We start from the raw sequence: 16,588 nt of genomic DNA on the forward strand, positions 1-16,588 counted from the left end.
CCATTTGCCAGCTTCTCAGATTCTTTGATCCACTCTTGAATAAGTGCAAGTTACCAGCAGGCAGTTTCCATTCTATGACTGCTTGTAAAAATGTGCCCTAGTAACCTGTAAAACTGTTAAGGAGCCCTTCAGGTTCCTTCAGCCTTATGCTTCTGTTGAGTGTGCCTGTTTCCCTGAGGTACAATTCAATCGTTGAGTTTTTTTGCATGCATTTAATGCCTTTTGCTGCATTTAAATGCAATGGATGAAATATGTCAAGTTGTTTTCAAATAAAGGAGATTTTAAAGATACATTTTTCAGTGGAGAAAATCTGTCAACTTTACGTCTTCACCTGCCTAAAGCTGCTTTTGTTTCTGTGGTGTTCTATATTTTTAACACACATGCAGAGACATGTTATTGCATGGTTAAGCTACATTTCCAAACATATGGACAAATGTAAAACCAGCAAAGAATGTAGCATTAACTGGGGAAAAATATCTACACCAAGTATTTTTGTCCAAATAATTTCCCAGGCTTATACAGTGTGTAGATACATCTTGACCTTGATTTAAGGTGTTCCTATAACTGGAAAAAGTGATTTGCCAATTTCTGAAATGATCTTTTTTTCTCTGCAGTTGCTTTTCTGTAACTGCATGTATGGTTTTCTGACACCCTAGTAGCCTCAGCAGTGGAATCCCAGGAAGGGATAATACTTTCCCCATCAGGAGATATTTTCATTGGTGTTGGATATGTAGAAGAGAGTGCCATAGCTTTTATGGCAGTATAAATACCCAAGTGGAGAGACCATGTTGTTTGCTGGAGTTAGTACAGGAAGAATTCAGGCTACGTCCTGCTCTTTCCTCCTCCAGTCCACTCTTTCAACAACAGATAGAGTGATTTCGGAGGGCTCCCTGTTCCTGTGGAGTTGTCTTGCTGACAAGAAGGGAACTGCCTTCATCTGTTCTGGGCTGCTTCTGTTCTATGTGCTATGCTTCAGCTCTGTGCTTTCCCTCCCACAAAGCAGTGTTCAGAGCAGAGCTGACTGTGTGACCAGCTCAGCAGCTGGCATTGCAGCTCTGTGGCTGTGTGTGAGTGACACGGTGCTTTCACGCAATTAACTTAATGGATTCAGAGAACCTCCAGAACTCCTACCTTGGAAATATTCCCAAGGGAGCCTTTTTTTTTTTTTTTAATCTCTTTAGAAGTCACAGGAATAAAACTGAATACAAAGCATTTAGTGGTGGTTTGTTTTTTTTTTTGTGTATGCCTAAAATACAGCCTCTATAAAATGAAATAATTCCTGCAAGCCACTTTTGGCTCCCTCTTAGTTTTTCCTTAGGGCCCCATTCTCGTTCACACTGGCAGCAGTGCAAAGTTACCTTGATGTAAATGAGAATCAGGCCCTTTATGTCAGCATTACAGTTAAATCTAGGCCAGTGTGAGAGTCATCTCCCTTTAGCAGAGGCTAAATACCTGCTAGAAATTGGAATTCAAAGGGTGAAGCATTGTGCTGCATCACTGTGTTGTGTAATGCATCTAAGATCAGTCTTGTTTAAATGAAGCAATGGCGAAAAGAAAGTCAGATGAAATTCAGTCCTTTCGAAGGGTGTAAATGGATACAGAAATTAATTTCAAGCTTTTTCTTCTCAATACCTAACCAGAGAAGAGTCTGCCTGGCCTGAAACAGTGAATCAATTTCATTAGCTGAAACAGTCATGTGGAAATCAGAGATTAATTTTTAATATCTGTATCCCTGTGTCCCTCCTCCTGCCACCTTCTTCAGCAGAATCCATAACCTATCAGGTCTGGGATTAGAGTTGTGGCAGCACTTATGAGGTACTGCATCACAAACCAGAGCAGCACCCTAACTCAAATGTGCAGGTTATCCTATGGAGGAGTTTTGAAGCACATCACCTGTAGAGTTTGGAGTTCCTTGTGAAAGACATTGCAAAGCCTTTCTGATAAAAAGAGAGAAGGAAGTCTGTGTAGTTTTGGGGTTGGCTTTTTTGTTTTTAAGAGTGCGGCAAACTGAACACACATAAAAACAGCAGGTAAAGCAAATCTGTATTCTAACAGCAGGATGTGTTTTCTCTCTTTTTTCTCCCTGAGGTGATCCACTGGAACTCACCAAAGAAGCTGCGAGTGAAAAACAAGCATGTGGAGTTTTTCCGCAACCTCTACCTGACATTCCTGGAATACGATGGGAATTTGCTGAGACGGGAACTCTTTGGCTGCCCCAGTGAAGCAGACGTTAACAGTGAAAATGTAAGTGGAATGTCTAGGGCTTGAAGGTTTAAAGGGTGTCTCTTACAAGACACAGGCCACGTGAAGACTGGGAGAGTTGGTGGTATTGGTAGTGCAGTGCAGAGGGAGTCAGGAGAATTGAGGTCAGTGCTCCGATTCCAAGAGTGATGCTGTGCAAATCATTTAATCTCTCTGTGCCTCAGTTCCTTGCCTGTAAAACTGTTGTATTAATCCTGTCTTTCCTCTGGTTTTTGTTGCTTTTTTTGGCTGCCTTGCCTTTTCAAAATTTTTGATAAAGGTTAAGATCACAAACTGAAAATGAGGATGTGGGCTCTTAATTCCATTAGGCAATTTTGCAAATCTCACCTTTAGACCTAAAACTTCCCAGGGGAGGAGCTTGTTTGTTGCTGTATGTTTATTCACCATACAGTGATGCACAAATAATGAAGAAGAAATTAAAATACCAAGACTGCTGGATTTAGGTCTATGAGGTTTTGTCACGCTGTAAGCTATAGAATGAGTTAATACTTCAAGGTAAACATAGACCATGAGACTGTGCAGGTTTTTTTCTGCACTGCCCCTAACCAAACACAGGAGCATTTATGTGTATCTGCATAAAATTTGCAATCGGAATCTTTCAGGTTAAGTAAATCCTTTCAAAATGGTTGAAATCAAGGATGTTTACTTATAGATGTTCTTATGTGTGTGTGTGCCATAGTACATGTAGTTCCAATGTAAAAAACTGTTAACTGAAACATATACAGAGATGTATAAGAACTCCTTGTGTATTAGGTAGTCTCTGGAGATTTCTAGACCAACTATCAATTTTGGCTATGTAGTCTGAAAGGAAATAAAAAGGAACCGGTAACATTTTATGTTGTCTTCAGGAAAAAAAAAAAAAAAAGATATTTGTAAAATATACAACATTCTCTGTAAAAAAATCAATAAAGCAAAGCCAGTATCATGTACACATTAGCAGTTAAGAAGTAACTGACAATCAATAGCATCGTTGAGGGTTGTAGTGTTTCCATTTAGTGTGTGGATAAAATGACCACAGGAGATGCCATTCCCAATTTTTTAACTATAGCATTCAGAGATTGGATAGATATATTTTAGCCCAAGGCATGGCTTCCCAGATACATGTTCAGCCATCCCGCTGTTTTCTGAAAGGAGTGGGGAATGATGAGAAACTGGAGATAAACATTAACTGGGAGAGACTGAAGCAGGGGTGATGAGAGAGAGAGGAAAGCGATCACACAGTGAGAGCAAAAGCACATGGAAAAAGAAAATCCTTTGCAAGAGTGAGAGGCTTTTAGATGATCAAGTGAACTGAATGTGATAAAACCACTAAGAGTCTGAAGGTCAGACACATCAAGATACAATAGACAGAGCAGACAGTAGGATAGGAAGAGAAAAGGGGAATGAGCCTTTTTTAGGAAAAAAAAAAAAAAACAACAGAACGAACCACACCTTCATCACACTTTAAGAATGCAGGTTAAAATTATACTGAATTCACAATATGTTGTATGGGTTCGAAGAACATGAATGCAGTTCGAAGAACATGAATGCAGTCACAGACTTGTTGCTGTATTTTCCAGAGCTCTGTAAATCCTTAATAAACAGATTTATTCCAGATGACAAGTTGCTGGGGAGCAGTGCACAGTTAATGCAAGTTTGCAAGTTCTTGCTGCTGAAAATGGCAGTCCTGAAAGTTTAAAATGGCTCATTTTACTGAACTTGTATCTAGCTGACAGGCACTGGAAATGACTAACTGTTCAAGCCTGTTTCTTATTCAAGACAAGTAAAATGCAATATGGTATATGGTATGGCTTGTGTCTGAAAAAGAAATGTAACTCATTCTTCCATTTATAAATCAAAAGAAAAAACGAGATACTGGAAAAGAATGAGCTAGACATACAAAAATATGAGTCCTAACTTGCCAAGAGACACCAAAAAGTTAACAGCTTTCTATCAAAATGATCGGATATAGAAAAAATCTAACTTTGGATAGCTTAAGAGTAGTCACATAGCAGAAGACGTTGTTTTTTATTACTTACCCTTGATGTAAGCTCCCCTCTAAACTTGTCTATGTCCTTTTTATTGTAGAATACAAAAAGCAATTTTCAGCTTTTAAGTTATGAGACCCTAAGAGTAGGATTATCATGAAAACCACTCTTTCTATCACTCTGTCTGCTGTAGCACATGCAGTGTCACAGGTGTCCTATTAAAATACAGTATATTCCCATGATGTATTGCAGGATATTCTTCAAAAGCAGAACATCTTGTAAGGTGAGCAGGGAACCACTGTTTGTCATTCCTCCCAGTCACTCCCAGTCAAGAACTAGGGTGCATGAAGTGGAAATAGCAAATAGCTGGTTCAAAACGAAGACATTTCACCCACGATGTAATGAAGCTTTGAGCAGGAGGTAATGTTGCTAAGAATGTACATATGCTCAAAAAGTGACTCTTTATGGAAAGAAAATCAATCAGGAGCAGTTAAGCTTTGATGCAGAAAGTCCTTGAACCACAAGTTCAGGACAAGGGGAACGTTCTGCTAAGGCATCGCTGTACACTTGCCCTGCTTTTCCAGTCCTCTCCAGGCAGCCAGCTCACAGCTGAAAACAGGGTGCTGAGCTGGATGGACCTTTAGTATGACAGATTGCAGCCATACATTTCCATTAGGATTTCTAAGCATGTATGTTACATAAAAGGCTATAATTTCTACAAAGTCAAGTATGTATAAAGTAGGAATTGCTATTTGATTTATTTTAATAGCTATTATTTTTCCTTGCTTCTCTGAACTGAAACTAGCAGCCCCAAAACACAAATGGGCTTTATTATGCTAGGCATTGTATATGGGTAAAAGGTGCTCCTTCAGCTGCCTGTGTTTCTCTGCATTGTGGACCAGTGGACAAAATGTTAGAATAGCTCTGCTGTTTTGATAATGAGAGAATTACTTAAGCACTAAATGCACTGAGCCCTGTTGTGGAAGAAGCAGTGGCTTAGTGTGAGTCTGTCATTCACAGTCTAGCTGTATCAGAATCTACCCGTAAGGTCTTGTTACAATATGACAGCCATTGCTTCTCCACAGTTTAATATTTGTAATGATGTTTTATTCAGAATGCAACCTGTAATTAAGGAATCTCATTTGTAATGCAAATATCTGTAAAACATGAAAAGGAAGTGTGGCAGTGGGTACCATTGGGCTGGTTCTGTTACTCTAAGGCCCCTTTACCCTTCTCATCAGTACTGAGATGGCCTTAAAATGAATGTAAATTGTGTATCTTCCCTTTTTAAAGGCTCTTTACAGTACCAGAGAGATGTAAAGGGGCATTAGCTTAAAAGGTAATTAGACCTTACATTAATCTGTCTCTCTTTCTCTGCGTATGTGCGAGAGCATACGTGTATGCTTAAGCATATATGTCTATATGCATGTGGAAGGATTGTACTTTCCTTTTTTTAATGTTTGCTAAGGAAATATAATACCCCAGACTGAATTTCAATAGGTTTAAAGGCAGTAATTGGATCTTACACTGCATAGTCCTGATCTAGTTGCTGATCCTCAGCTGCACCAAACAGCACTGTTACCCGGTTCCAAACAAATGGGAATGAACAGAACAGATAGGGCTCTGAAACTGAGGTATTGGAGGCAAAGAAATACAGACTGAGGTAATTTTTTCTGTTTATGTAAAAATTCTTATATGTATGTCTATGTGTACATGCATGTTTCAGCCTTTCCTTGAAATAAGACCCTGTGTGTTGCAGGGATGGGCTGTGGACAGGGACCTGTCACATAGTCCTTGCAGTAGAGCAGTACTGTAAGTCCCTTTCACTCAATAGGTACTAAAATGAGCACATTCTTCTCTGCAAATTGGTGTTGCCATCACCTCTTGCCTTTTGTGCAGATTCTGGATGGCGAATTCAGAATATGAACCAAGTCCTTCTGGAAACACTGCTATTGACTCAAGTGGCCTTTGGAGCACATCCTTAGTCTCTCCATCCTACTTATTCCATGCTATTTCGCCCTTCTCACCTCTTCTTTCTTATTTTGATACAAGGCAGAAGATTTTAGGGAAACCCACAAAGGCGAAGCTCAAAATAATCTCAAATCTGAATTTTTCCTGTTGGCTTTTATTGCTTACGTCCCGTATTTAATTCTAAAGGACCTACTGTAAAGTCTAAAATATTTCAACACGATCTTCTGTGTACCAGTCTGTCTCTGTAGTTATGCTATGAGATTTTGTAAGCTTGATTTTAGCACACAGGCACACACTCAACCTTTTAGCGTTCTCATAAAACTTCTTTCCTGCAGCCAGCTTCTCACCAAGTACTTCTGCCAAAGCACTGAATCTTAAGGTTGAATGGGGTGTCCCCTGTTAGTGAAGCCTGTGTCCTGGTCCAAAGCCCACAGCAAGATCAGTGGGAAGTTTATCACTGATTTCACTCAGTTTAAGAAAAGGACAGTAGATTCCCTTTAGAGAAAACTGTCAGAAAACAAAGGAAAAAATTCCCTGCAGATTTTTTTTTTCAGATTTTCAAATCAACAATACAAAGAAAGACTAAAAAATCTAGTTCTCCCTGAAAACACTAGCTTAGGTGTATACTTACTTACTAAAAGTGTTTTTACGTATTTACTTTTTTCTGCAAAACCAGAGATTCTTAATATCAGCAAATGACTGTGTATGCCATCTTGTAATATCCATCAGAACAGCAGGAGATTCTAGCAATGTACCACATAGTATAAACTCTACTAAAATATTTAGCAGTTTTGAATGTCTTAAAAATAGCATGCGAAGGGAGCTTCCAAGTCAGTATCAGGATGCTGAACTTGTAGTCAGACTGATGCTTTGAGTACCCTTTTGCTCTATGCTCCTGCAGAATTTCAAAATACAGCATCATTTGTAGGACTGGGATTTAAAGTTACTATTTTGTCATGACATAGTCTTTCTCTAGTAATAACAGATGGTATATGGCGGTTTTGAGGTGAAATCCTGACTTCCCCAGCTGTGTTGTTTCTATTATTATAACTGTTATTGTTATTAAATGCTGAGCTGGTAGCCCATCCTGTCAGTTGCCTGAAAGTTGCCATTATACCACTTTCAACTGCTTATAATATTGCTAGGTGGGGGATCATGTGGACTGGGTTTTTTTTTTCTTGCTGGTATGCCTCTTTTTTTCTTTTCTCTCATTTTTTAAAGTGAGATATGGGAAAAAGCTTGGGCGGGGTTGCCCACACCACAAGTTCTGATTACCTCTTCATGGAAATACTCCATACCTCAGAGAAGCAACTGACTTGTGCCAGAAACATGTCTTTTGCCAACCTGGTGAAAACTTAGGCAAATTATAATGCTGAAAAATCATGGTTTACACATTGTCAGTACTGTTTTCTTTGACTTTAAGGAGGCTCAGATCTCTGAAGACTCTTTTCTTAGGAGTGTGCATGGATACATCTGACCAGATTATATATATAGCAGTGATACAGCAGAGTTGAGCATGCTGCAGGCAGAGGACCTGGACAGAGATCAGCATTTTCTATGGCTGTTTCTTCTGAATGCTCCATGCCAGGTTCTGACTGGACAGTAGAGCTGAGACCAGGAACCTATTTGGTCACTGTTCTGAGGGACATCCATGGCCCTCACAGATGTCCAGACAGTATGGAGGAGAAAAAAATCAAGATTCACACATAAAATGGATGAAAGCTAGATCAAAGGCAGAAAAGCAACTGTTAATTGAGACATAGGTTTTGGACAGAGAGTGTTTGCAGCATGAAGAGAAAAGGACCAATGAGTGCCTGTAGATACAGGGAGTTGGCAGACTACTTGAATAGGGACCATGGAACCAGAAACAGGGCTGGGACTGATTTGGACCATGGAACTTACGCACAATAAGGAACAGGGCTAGGAACTATCTGGGGAAGTGAAAACAAGGAGACCAAGCAGTCAAGGCACTGTGCTGCAAGGGAGGTCTGGGAACAGTTCAGCCAAGAAGGTTTGGCAGGGACCTGGGGAAAGGAGATGCAGAGGACTACCAGTATCTGACATCTGCAGCTGAGATCAAGGGAAGTTGTACTTCATATATACAGAACTATCTAAGATGTTATACATGCCTGAAAATTGGGTTCTTAATTGTGGTGATTGTTTGCAGTCAAGATAAGACATTACTTCCATTTAGCAAGAGCATTAGCTACTTTTTACATGCTGCAGCAAAAGTCTTCTTGCTAGGTAAGCTTGATCAGATACTGTCCTCTTTGTCCTTAGCACAGCTTTGCTTCACAGAGGGCTGAATTTGACCCACAGCAAATGTACAAGATTATATGGCATGGGAGAAATAAAGGTTTAATTGACGTGGGATTAGTCTGGCTTTTATTACTAATCATTGGAGAAGCCAGAAGTACTTTATGTAGGTCATCCCAAACAAGTCTTAGTGAATGCTTTTTCCTCCCTACATCATCATCTGCTTTGTTTATGCCATGCTAAAGGCAACCATTAATTCACACACTTTGAAAGTGCTAAACGTTGCAATCCAAATTGCCTACTGGTGGAAACTGGGACAGCTACACAGGAGGAAATGAAACTGCTGCAGTTTATAACCAGATTATAGTTTCATCCTGGGCTGCTGTTAGTTTTCATCTCAGTGGCTAAGCTGAGTTGATTTTGTGCTGTGAATCTTAACTGCACACACCTGGGAGAAGGAGAGATGATCTGAAAGTTAAAAGTTTTCATCTAAGCTGCTCAGTTCCTGTTGTAGCATGGTATTTGAGTGACTGACTTAAGCCTAGTGTCATCTCATCTCACCTTAAACACTTGATGAAAGAGTGGTGCCTACATTAGGGTTTTTAACCCCTTCCCCAAGATCTAAATAGCCTCTAGAGACAAAACATTGTTTGTTGGTGGTTTTTATTGCTAATCCCTAAGAAAATACTTCTGATCCTGGATTTTGGATTGATCTCACCTCACATGAAATCCTGTAGGTTTTGGAAGTAAATTGTTTCTGTGACACAGCAGTTTAAAAAAAAAAAAAAAAAAAAAAGCAAACAAACCCTATCACAAATTTGCTTACACTAGGAACAGCCTTAGGAAGGGAGATTTATGAGCAGCCTAACCAGTTCGCTGGTGAAAGGTACATGTTGTGTGCTGTGTATCACATGGGTCTACCATCTATCACATGGATAGAATGCAGCACCTCATCTCATCCAAATGTATTAGTCAGCCAAGTAGACCTGGTAAATCATGATGATTTATGATAGAGTTGAATACCTTCTGGCCTGCCTGTGCCTCTCTGGCCAGCCTACCTTCAAATACTACTTCTCCTGAGATGAAGTCTGATCACCTGCCACAGCTGGTTGCTCAGAGAAGTAACTTAGCATATATTTTTTAATGTATATGTCTCTTTGTTTTGGCATTATGCATGTCATGGCTACCATTTTATTGCTGCAACAAGTAACATCACGATGCTAATGAAAGCATTGTTGTTTCCCAGTACAATATTTCCTAAGAGAACAGCTACCATACACAGTCTGAGAAGAATGCATTTTTCAGTTGTGAGAGTGTTTCCTGAAGGTGACATTTCCCACATGCTCAGTGACAAGTAGCCGTAGCATTGAAAATCTTGCAGAAACAATGAATCTTAGCTAACCAGGTACTCGCTTATGAGAATACATGCTGTCACTCTAAGGCTGAAAAGTCTTTGCTATATTAGGCATATTGTTATAAGTCTAATGGATGGGTCCATAATGGGGATGCCATCTTTTTATCAAATCCAGATGATATTAAGGTCCATATTTTGATGGTGCACTGTGTTTAAGCAGGCATCTGTTTGCATAGGCATCTGTCAGCATTCACATTATAAACCCATCTTTTCAAGAAGACATAATGTGGGAGCAAACCTTACATGAAGCTGTGAGTTCTTTGTCTGTAAATAATGGATCCATGCAATATGCATGCTGTAGATGAGATTATATCATTAGAGAATTTTTATGTGATCATGTGACTGAAAAATAATATAAGGTAACTCAGAAAGAGATAAATTTAAGGATATATATGTCTGTCTTAGTCAATTCCCTATTTGACTTGCATGTATCTTTAACATTCTTCATTTTAAATATGTGTGTAAAAATGGCATGTGACACTGTGCAATAGGCATTTATAGATTGTATGTGTCTCATAGTATGTGTCTTCATAGTAAAGAGGAAGCAGCCTTTATATGTGTATGTGATACTGGAGCATGAGTGTCTGCATGTGTATATGAATGGAGGGAACAAAGAAAGTGTGAGAGAAAAAAGGGCTCTTAAACTGCATGAAACTGTGCAGCACCCAGCTGTTGGTCCTGATAGTTTGTCCACATCATACCATTAACTTTAGTGAAATAGCACGTGAGCGTACGGGCTTTGCTGGACCAAATCCAGAGTGCCTAGTGTGTCCAGCATTGCTTCCAGTAGGAGAGGAGTTTTCATATGGATAATCACATGCTATTGCATTCCAGTGCCTGTTGCCTCACCATTGCAGGATAGTCCCATCCTTAATGCAGACTGCTTGCCACATACGCAGTGACAACGCTACAGGCAAATCACAGCCTGTCGTGTGCTGGTTGACCTACCTGAAGGAGCACACCTTAAGCTGTGTTTGCCCAGCCTGCAGGGTATGGCTCCTAAGGCTGCCTGGCAGTTTAGGCTTATGGTATGAGCAAGCAAGGATTGTACAAGCAGTCCTGCGAAGTGCTGATGGAGCTGTGTGTCTTATCCTTCCAAGCAATGCCCACATATTAGCCAGGGCTCTCAGCCTGTGCTTGGGCTTCCCCCAGGCAGCCTGCCTGCACTCGAGTGGAGGGTGCTGGGGGCAGAGACTGGGGGAGACTCAGAACACCCCGTGCCCACAGTCCTTCTAGGGACAGCATGCCACGCTCTCTCCAAGGGACATGGACACAGACATCTCATGTCTTCTCTTGGGTCCCAATGTGACATACAGTACTGAGCATGAGTCAAGGGAAGTGACAGACAGAACCTTGTGGACTATCAGCATAGCTGCAGCTCCGAAGAAGTCTGACAGAACAGAGACAAAATCCTGACCCTATGAAATGCAACAGAAAGAGGAATATTTCCCTTTCCCTGTAGCAGAAGGGATCTTCTGCTGTTTGCTGCTCTCCTTCACTCCCATCACCAACTTTGTGGCTTGGTGAGTTTCACCATCAAAATACTGGGGCCTCTAAGAAGATGTGTCACCTCTTCTTCCCCCACCCAGGGCTCTGTAGTGCACAAAGCCATAATTTAGCCCCAAATGTTATTCTTTAACTCATAATTAAGTATTCATATCCTCTTAGCTTGCAATCCAAATATAATCTGATAATCGTTCAGTGACTGCCTGTTTAATGGCTGCTGTGCATTTATAAACTTCTAGCCTGGTCATTTGTACGTACAACAGGATAGTAAGCTACTCCTGTAATGTGCTTTGCTGTTGTTTTAAGCATTTAAATTTCAGTCTTCTCCTTGATAATTCTGTTAAGAGCATACTAATGTCTCTTTTCAAGGAAGAAACAGAAAGATACAATACTCTTTCTAGTCGTTGTAAATATTGGGTTTAATTCAAATGTTGTTTGAATGTGATTGGGAAAATAAAGTACAGGCTCAGCTGAATGATGATTTGTAAACCAGAACGTATGAAACGCCAAGAATACGTAAAAGAACTCCTGATTTCTATTCCACCAGAAGAGATCTTGGTTTCAACAAAAGTTTTGCCTGAGTAAAGATTTGTCAAGATTCGGACTCTCATCTTTCTAAAATCAGTCTCTCTTGAAGAATGTTTTAAGATCTGTGCAGAACGATAGCACAGGAGAATGAGAGCCTGATCCAAAACTCATTGAAATCAAAGGAGGTATTTCCATTATTCAAAAGAAGATTATAGAGTCATGTACAAGAAAATATCAGGAATTATTCCATCAGTCTTCACAGGAAAACATTCATCTGTAAGCATTATTGTTGATGGCAACCATTATGCTTATAGTTCCAAGAACAACAGCTCTTCTTAACACAGTGTTAAAACAAGAAACATATTTTCCACTTTTTTTTTCTTGAAGATGGAGAAACTATAACTTTAAATCATCATTCTGAACAGAACAAAAAGAAGAGATTTTTAAATCTAAATGAATGTCTGTAATTCAATAATCTGTTGCATGGAACAGTTTTGAAGTGCACTGTGATTTTTATCAAAACTTGTAAAATTCCTGTAAAATGAACATTTTTCTTATTTATTGTTAAATATGCAATCATATTCTTATAGAATCCTTTTAAGAAATAAAATATAAAAGTGGTACTTTTATTAATAGCTTACATTTTAGGGCAACACAAACAGAACTCTTTGACATAAGACTATAAATAATTTTCATCTTCATTAGCTTTTGTAGTACATTTTACAGCAGGTATAGCTGATTTTTCCTTTTAAATGAATGCATTTTAAATAATCGAGCCAGATGTTTGGCTTTAAAATAATACTGTTCAGGGATGGAATTGGTTATCTGCATAGACATTTGGTCAGTTTTTCTCTTCCTCCTTTCCCCAGAGCCAAGCTTTTATTCTCTTAAAGGTACCATATCTAAGTGACTCAGGATTGGACTGCTTTGAGATGCCCATTTTGACTTTGACAGGACTTGGTTTCCAAGGGAGCCAAAAAAAAAATACCTGTTCTCTGCCAATCTGACATCCTTTGGATTTCTCAAACTAGGTATCTGGAAGCATAAATCCCGTTAAACGTGTGGTCTTAATTCTGGCACCTCTGCAGCTGGAATAATATTTTCATTGCAAAATTGAACTGGTGCAGGTACATAAATCTCAAGAGATGGAATAATGATCAGTTAAAGATATTACTTTTCCAGCTGTCTGTCCATGCTGCTAGCAGCAGTTGCTGTTCTCCGACAGAGGCAGCAGAACAGGAACTGCTTAGTCCAGCGTACAGGCTTAATCTGCTGCTGAGTCTTGTCTGCTGGAGCTGTATGTCTACAAGTAGTTTGAAACACTGCAGCTAATACGGAATGACATTATGCATCACATTGGAGCATTAACTCTGATATTTGGAGATTATTAAACTTCTGATTGTTCGCTGTTTCATTGTTAGTCTGAATGTTGAAAGTACATAATATAGATAATACATACAATGTATAGACCATAATACAATGATCTGTCTGCCCTATCAATTTACTTGCTTTCTTCTAGTCTCTTGTCCAGTGTCTTGTGGGAGTGAGGTTTGGGAAAACCCTGCTACCCTGTATATTCCGCTTCCGCTCCCCATTGCTTCATGCTGCAAGTTACCAACCTCCTCATTCTCTCTAAAATCCAAAAATAATTATAAAGAACTTATCTTTATGTACGCTCTTTCCTTATAGCTCCAGAAACAGCTGTCTGAGCTGGACGAAGATGACTTGTGCTATGAATTTCGTCGAGAACGCTTCACTGTCCATCGCACTCATTTGTATTTTCTACATTACGAGTATGAGCCTGCTTCAGACAATACTGATGTAACACTGGTGGCTCAGCTTTCAATGGACAGGTAGGGAAAATCTCTTGCTCATCTGGAAGCATGAGACGATGAATATTTTCTTACAGAGAAATCCAGCTATGTAATGCTTTGAGGAGAGAAAGAACTCACTTGCGTAGAAACTTGGATGTCATACTGTAAGACCTTTCTTGAACTAGGAGTAGCACATGTAGATATCACACATGCATCCAGACTTCAGATCTGCAGTGCACGCAGGAGTAGAGTTCATGAGAGGCTGAATACTGGAACTGCAGGGGTTTTTACCTGTCAGGATTGTCAGGCATTATAAGTTTAGGGAGTTTTGTGGCAACTCAGAAAAAACAGGAGATGTTTCTAATAGACTTAGGCAAGCAGTTGCAGCTGACCAAGTTTTTACACACAGTATTTCCTCATTAGACAATGTTAGTTTCGCTTTCATTGGCATTTTCCTTGCAGAAAATTTCAATTAGTGATTTTTCTTACAATGAAAATAAAAGCTAAATATTTTATTTTCAAACCGGGAAGTTAAAAATAAACTTCTTTTTGATATGCTAGTGTGAAATGAAAAATTGCCTTTTGAGAGGAGTCAGTGCATTCTTATACAGATGTTGTATAACATTTCTAACTCTTTTCAACTTTCAGTTCTGATCTAAGTGGAATTTAACTGTTATTTCATTTGGGAAAAAAACCAATTTTGTGATAAGTTCCACCTGCACCTTTTTGATTCCCACCATTGCAATTATTTGTCATTTTTCAGAAGCTCTGAAAGTGCAGTCCGGATCAGCCAGCTTTGTGAAATTTTGAATTGTCAGTCTCTTTTTTCCTTCTGCTTCTCAGTTCAAATCTAGTCCAAACTTTGTAGTTACTGCTCTCAGAGTGGGTTACAAAACAGGTCAGAACTCCTTGAATATTAGCCAGAAACTGGTACTTCGTTCAGTGAAGCACATACAGAAGGCAACGTGACTGGTGAATAGTAGCATTGCTACACCAGTGGAAGGTCAGCAGTATTGCAGGAGACTCAGAGGAATTCAGATCAACAAAACATTTACTGCCTGTTTTAAAAATAAACACGAACGAATGAGGGCTATTCTGTTTTGCCAGTGCCTCAGCACTGCATCCTGCACATTGTGTTATGATTTCCTATGCGCATCAGTGTCTGTTCTATTGATTTTTAATTGAGGAAACATTTCTTAAATGTTCACAAGCCTTTGAGTAAAAAACTAAAGAAATAAATTAAGCCAGACCCAGAGCGAGTGCCACAGTAAATTAGTAAAGCTTGTGTGTGCACATGGTATATTTTCCCCCCAGAATTTAATTCAAAATAATGAGCTGGGGCTCAGTGCTGATTCACTGGCACTGATGCAAAGTGTGAGCATCTGTTTCCCTTTCTGGATCCTCACTGGGGCACATGTTTTTATTGATAGACAGAACCACACATTTTTATTCAGAAGAACAGCCCTCCTGATACTGTGGAGGAAAAATCTTCCCTACTTCGTTGGTGTGTTGCTATAAATTATTGATTTGAGTTGGAAATACTTTCTTTCAGCTAAAATCAATAAATAATGCCATACCAAAGAACTGTTTAGCTGCTTTGTTTTCTTTCATATCTTTCAGTTACTGCCTTATTTTTTTTTGTATCTTCTTTAAACCCCTTTTATTAAACTCCTCCAGCGTAGCTGTAGACATTTAAGAATAGTGTCTCAGATGTAAGATGACATGTACATAAACAATGTACTATACACTAAGTTCCTACATTGTTCTTTCAAATGATCATCTGAGATGAGGAAAGGCAAAAAAGCAACTCACAGTGTCTCCAGTTATAGTCCTGTTGGAGATAAGACTTGGCATGACTATCGTGACAGGGTTATGTTTGCCTGTGCTGTATAGGCTTGGGGATGCAGTTTAGGAGCTAACATTAATGTCTTTAGATAGAAGCTTTGAGACAGACTTTGTCTGGTTTTCTTCATTGTTGGTTAATGGTCACCTTTTATACTGATGTGATGTTTTCTTGGATAATGACTTGATTGTGTCACTGTGGTTTTCAGGCATGTGTTTTGGCTAGGCAGCCTTTTTAAAGGTATGGTATGTACCTGGATTCAGAAATCAGAGTGGGAGTTATGAAAATGTGAGATCAGGATGTGGACAAGGAAAGACACAATTAGCATTACACTGCTTGAAATCTGGGTGAGAATGAGTTGTAAATTGGTTGAGTATTCTTAAGAAGAAAAGTGAAAACAAACGATCTCACAAAACTGTTGAATTCCAGCAAAATTCTCTTGACTGAATCGGACCTTTAAAAAAATTTATCAACTAAATTATGACCTCATTATTATGCAGTACAGAAGTATATTTATTTTCTCTAGAGTCCTTAAGAGAACGCATTCCTCAAGACCACTAACAGAACCAAAATAACTTGGTGATGTTATGCTTAGAAACACGTAATTTTAAGTTTTATGATCAAGGGAGACTGTTGTAACAACCTACAGACAGTAGATTGTGGAGCATCACCCAGCAGTCCCTGTTTCAAACTCATGGAAGTGGAGCCTGTCAATGAGAACAACACAGCAAAACGGAGTATTCTGAAGGGCACTAAGCTGTTCAGCTGGAAATTTATGCCAGCAAAACCCAGTTCCCACTTAACTATCATGAAAAGCTTTGCAGGCATTATCAGGTGTGCCGTTTATGTAAGTTATGTATGCCATTTGTCCACTGCATGGAGTCCTTGAAAGGCATTTTGCTGCATTTCTTGCTAGGCAAGTATTCCATTTTTAAAAGGCTGCCCTAAATCTGAGTGCTGATAAATTGGAGTCTCCTGATTAACAGGTTTCCACTATGTTGGAAAAAGAGGGGGGGGGGGGGGGGGG

General features: G+C 39.4%; 1 protein-coding gene across 1 annotated transcript in view; it reads left to right on the top strand.

Annotated features, from left to right (window-relative positions):
• The window catches only part of LOC104463713 (glycosyltransferase-like protein LARGE1), a gene marked incomplete at its 5' end in the record, with an annotated part of 62,952 nt that overhangs the window by 28,130 nt on the left and 18,234 nt on the right, over positions 1-16,588 (top strand). The window contains 2 exons of the mRNA XM_010076152.1: positions 2,089-2,244; positions 13,594-13,757. Of these exons, the coding sequence (XP_010074454.1) occupies positions 2,089-2,244; positions 13,594-13,757 (320 nt within the window). The remainder of the gene's footprint in view (positions 1-2,088; positions 2,245-13,593; positions 13,758-16,588) is intronic.

This window comes from Pterocles gutturalis, unplaced genomic scaffold (assembly GCF_000699245.1).
Source record: "Pterocles gutturalis isolate BGI_N339 unplaced genomic scaffold, ASM69924v1 scaffold14103, whole genome shotgun sequence".
In the NCBI taxonomy this organism is placed as follows: domain Eukaryota; kingdom Metazoa; phylum Chordata; class Aves; order Pterocliformes; family Pteroclidae; genus Pterocles; species Pterocles gutturalis.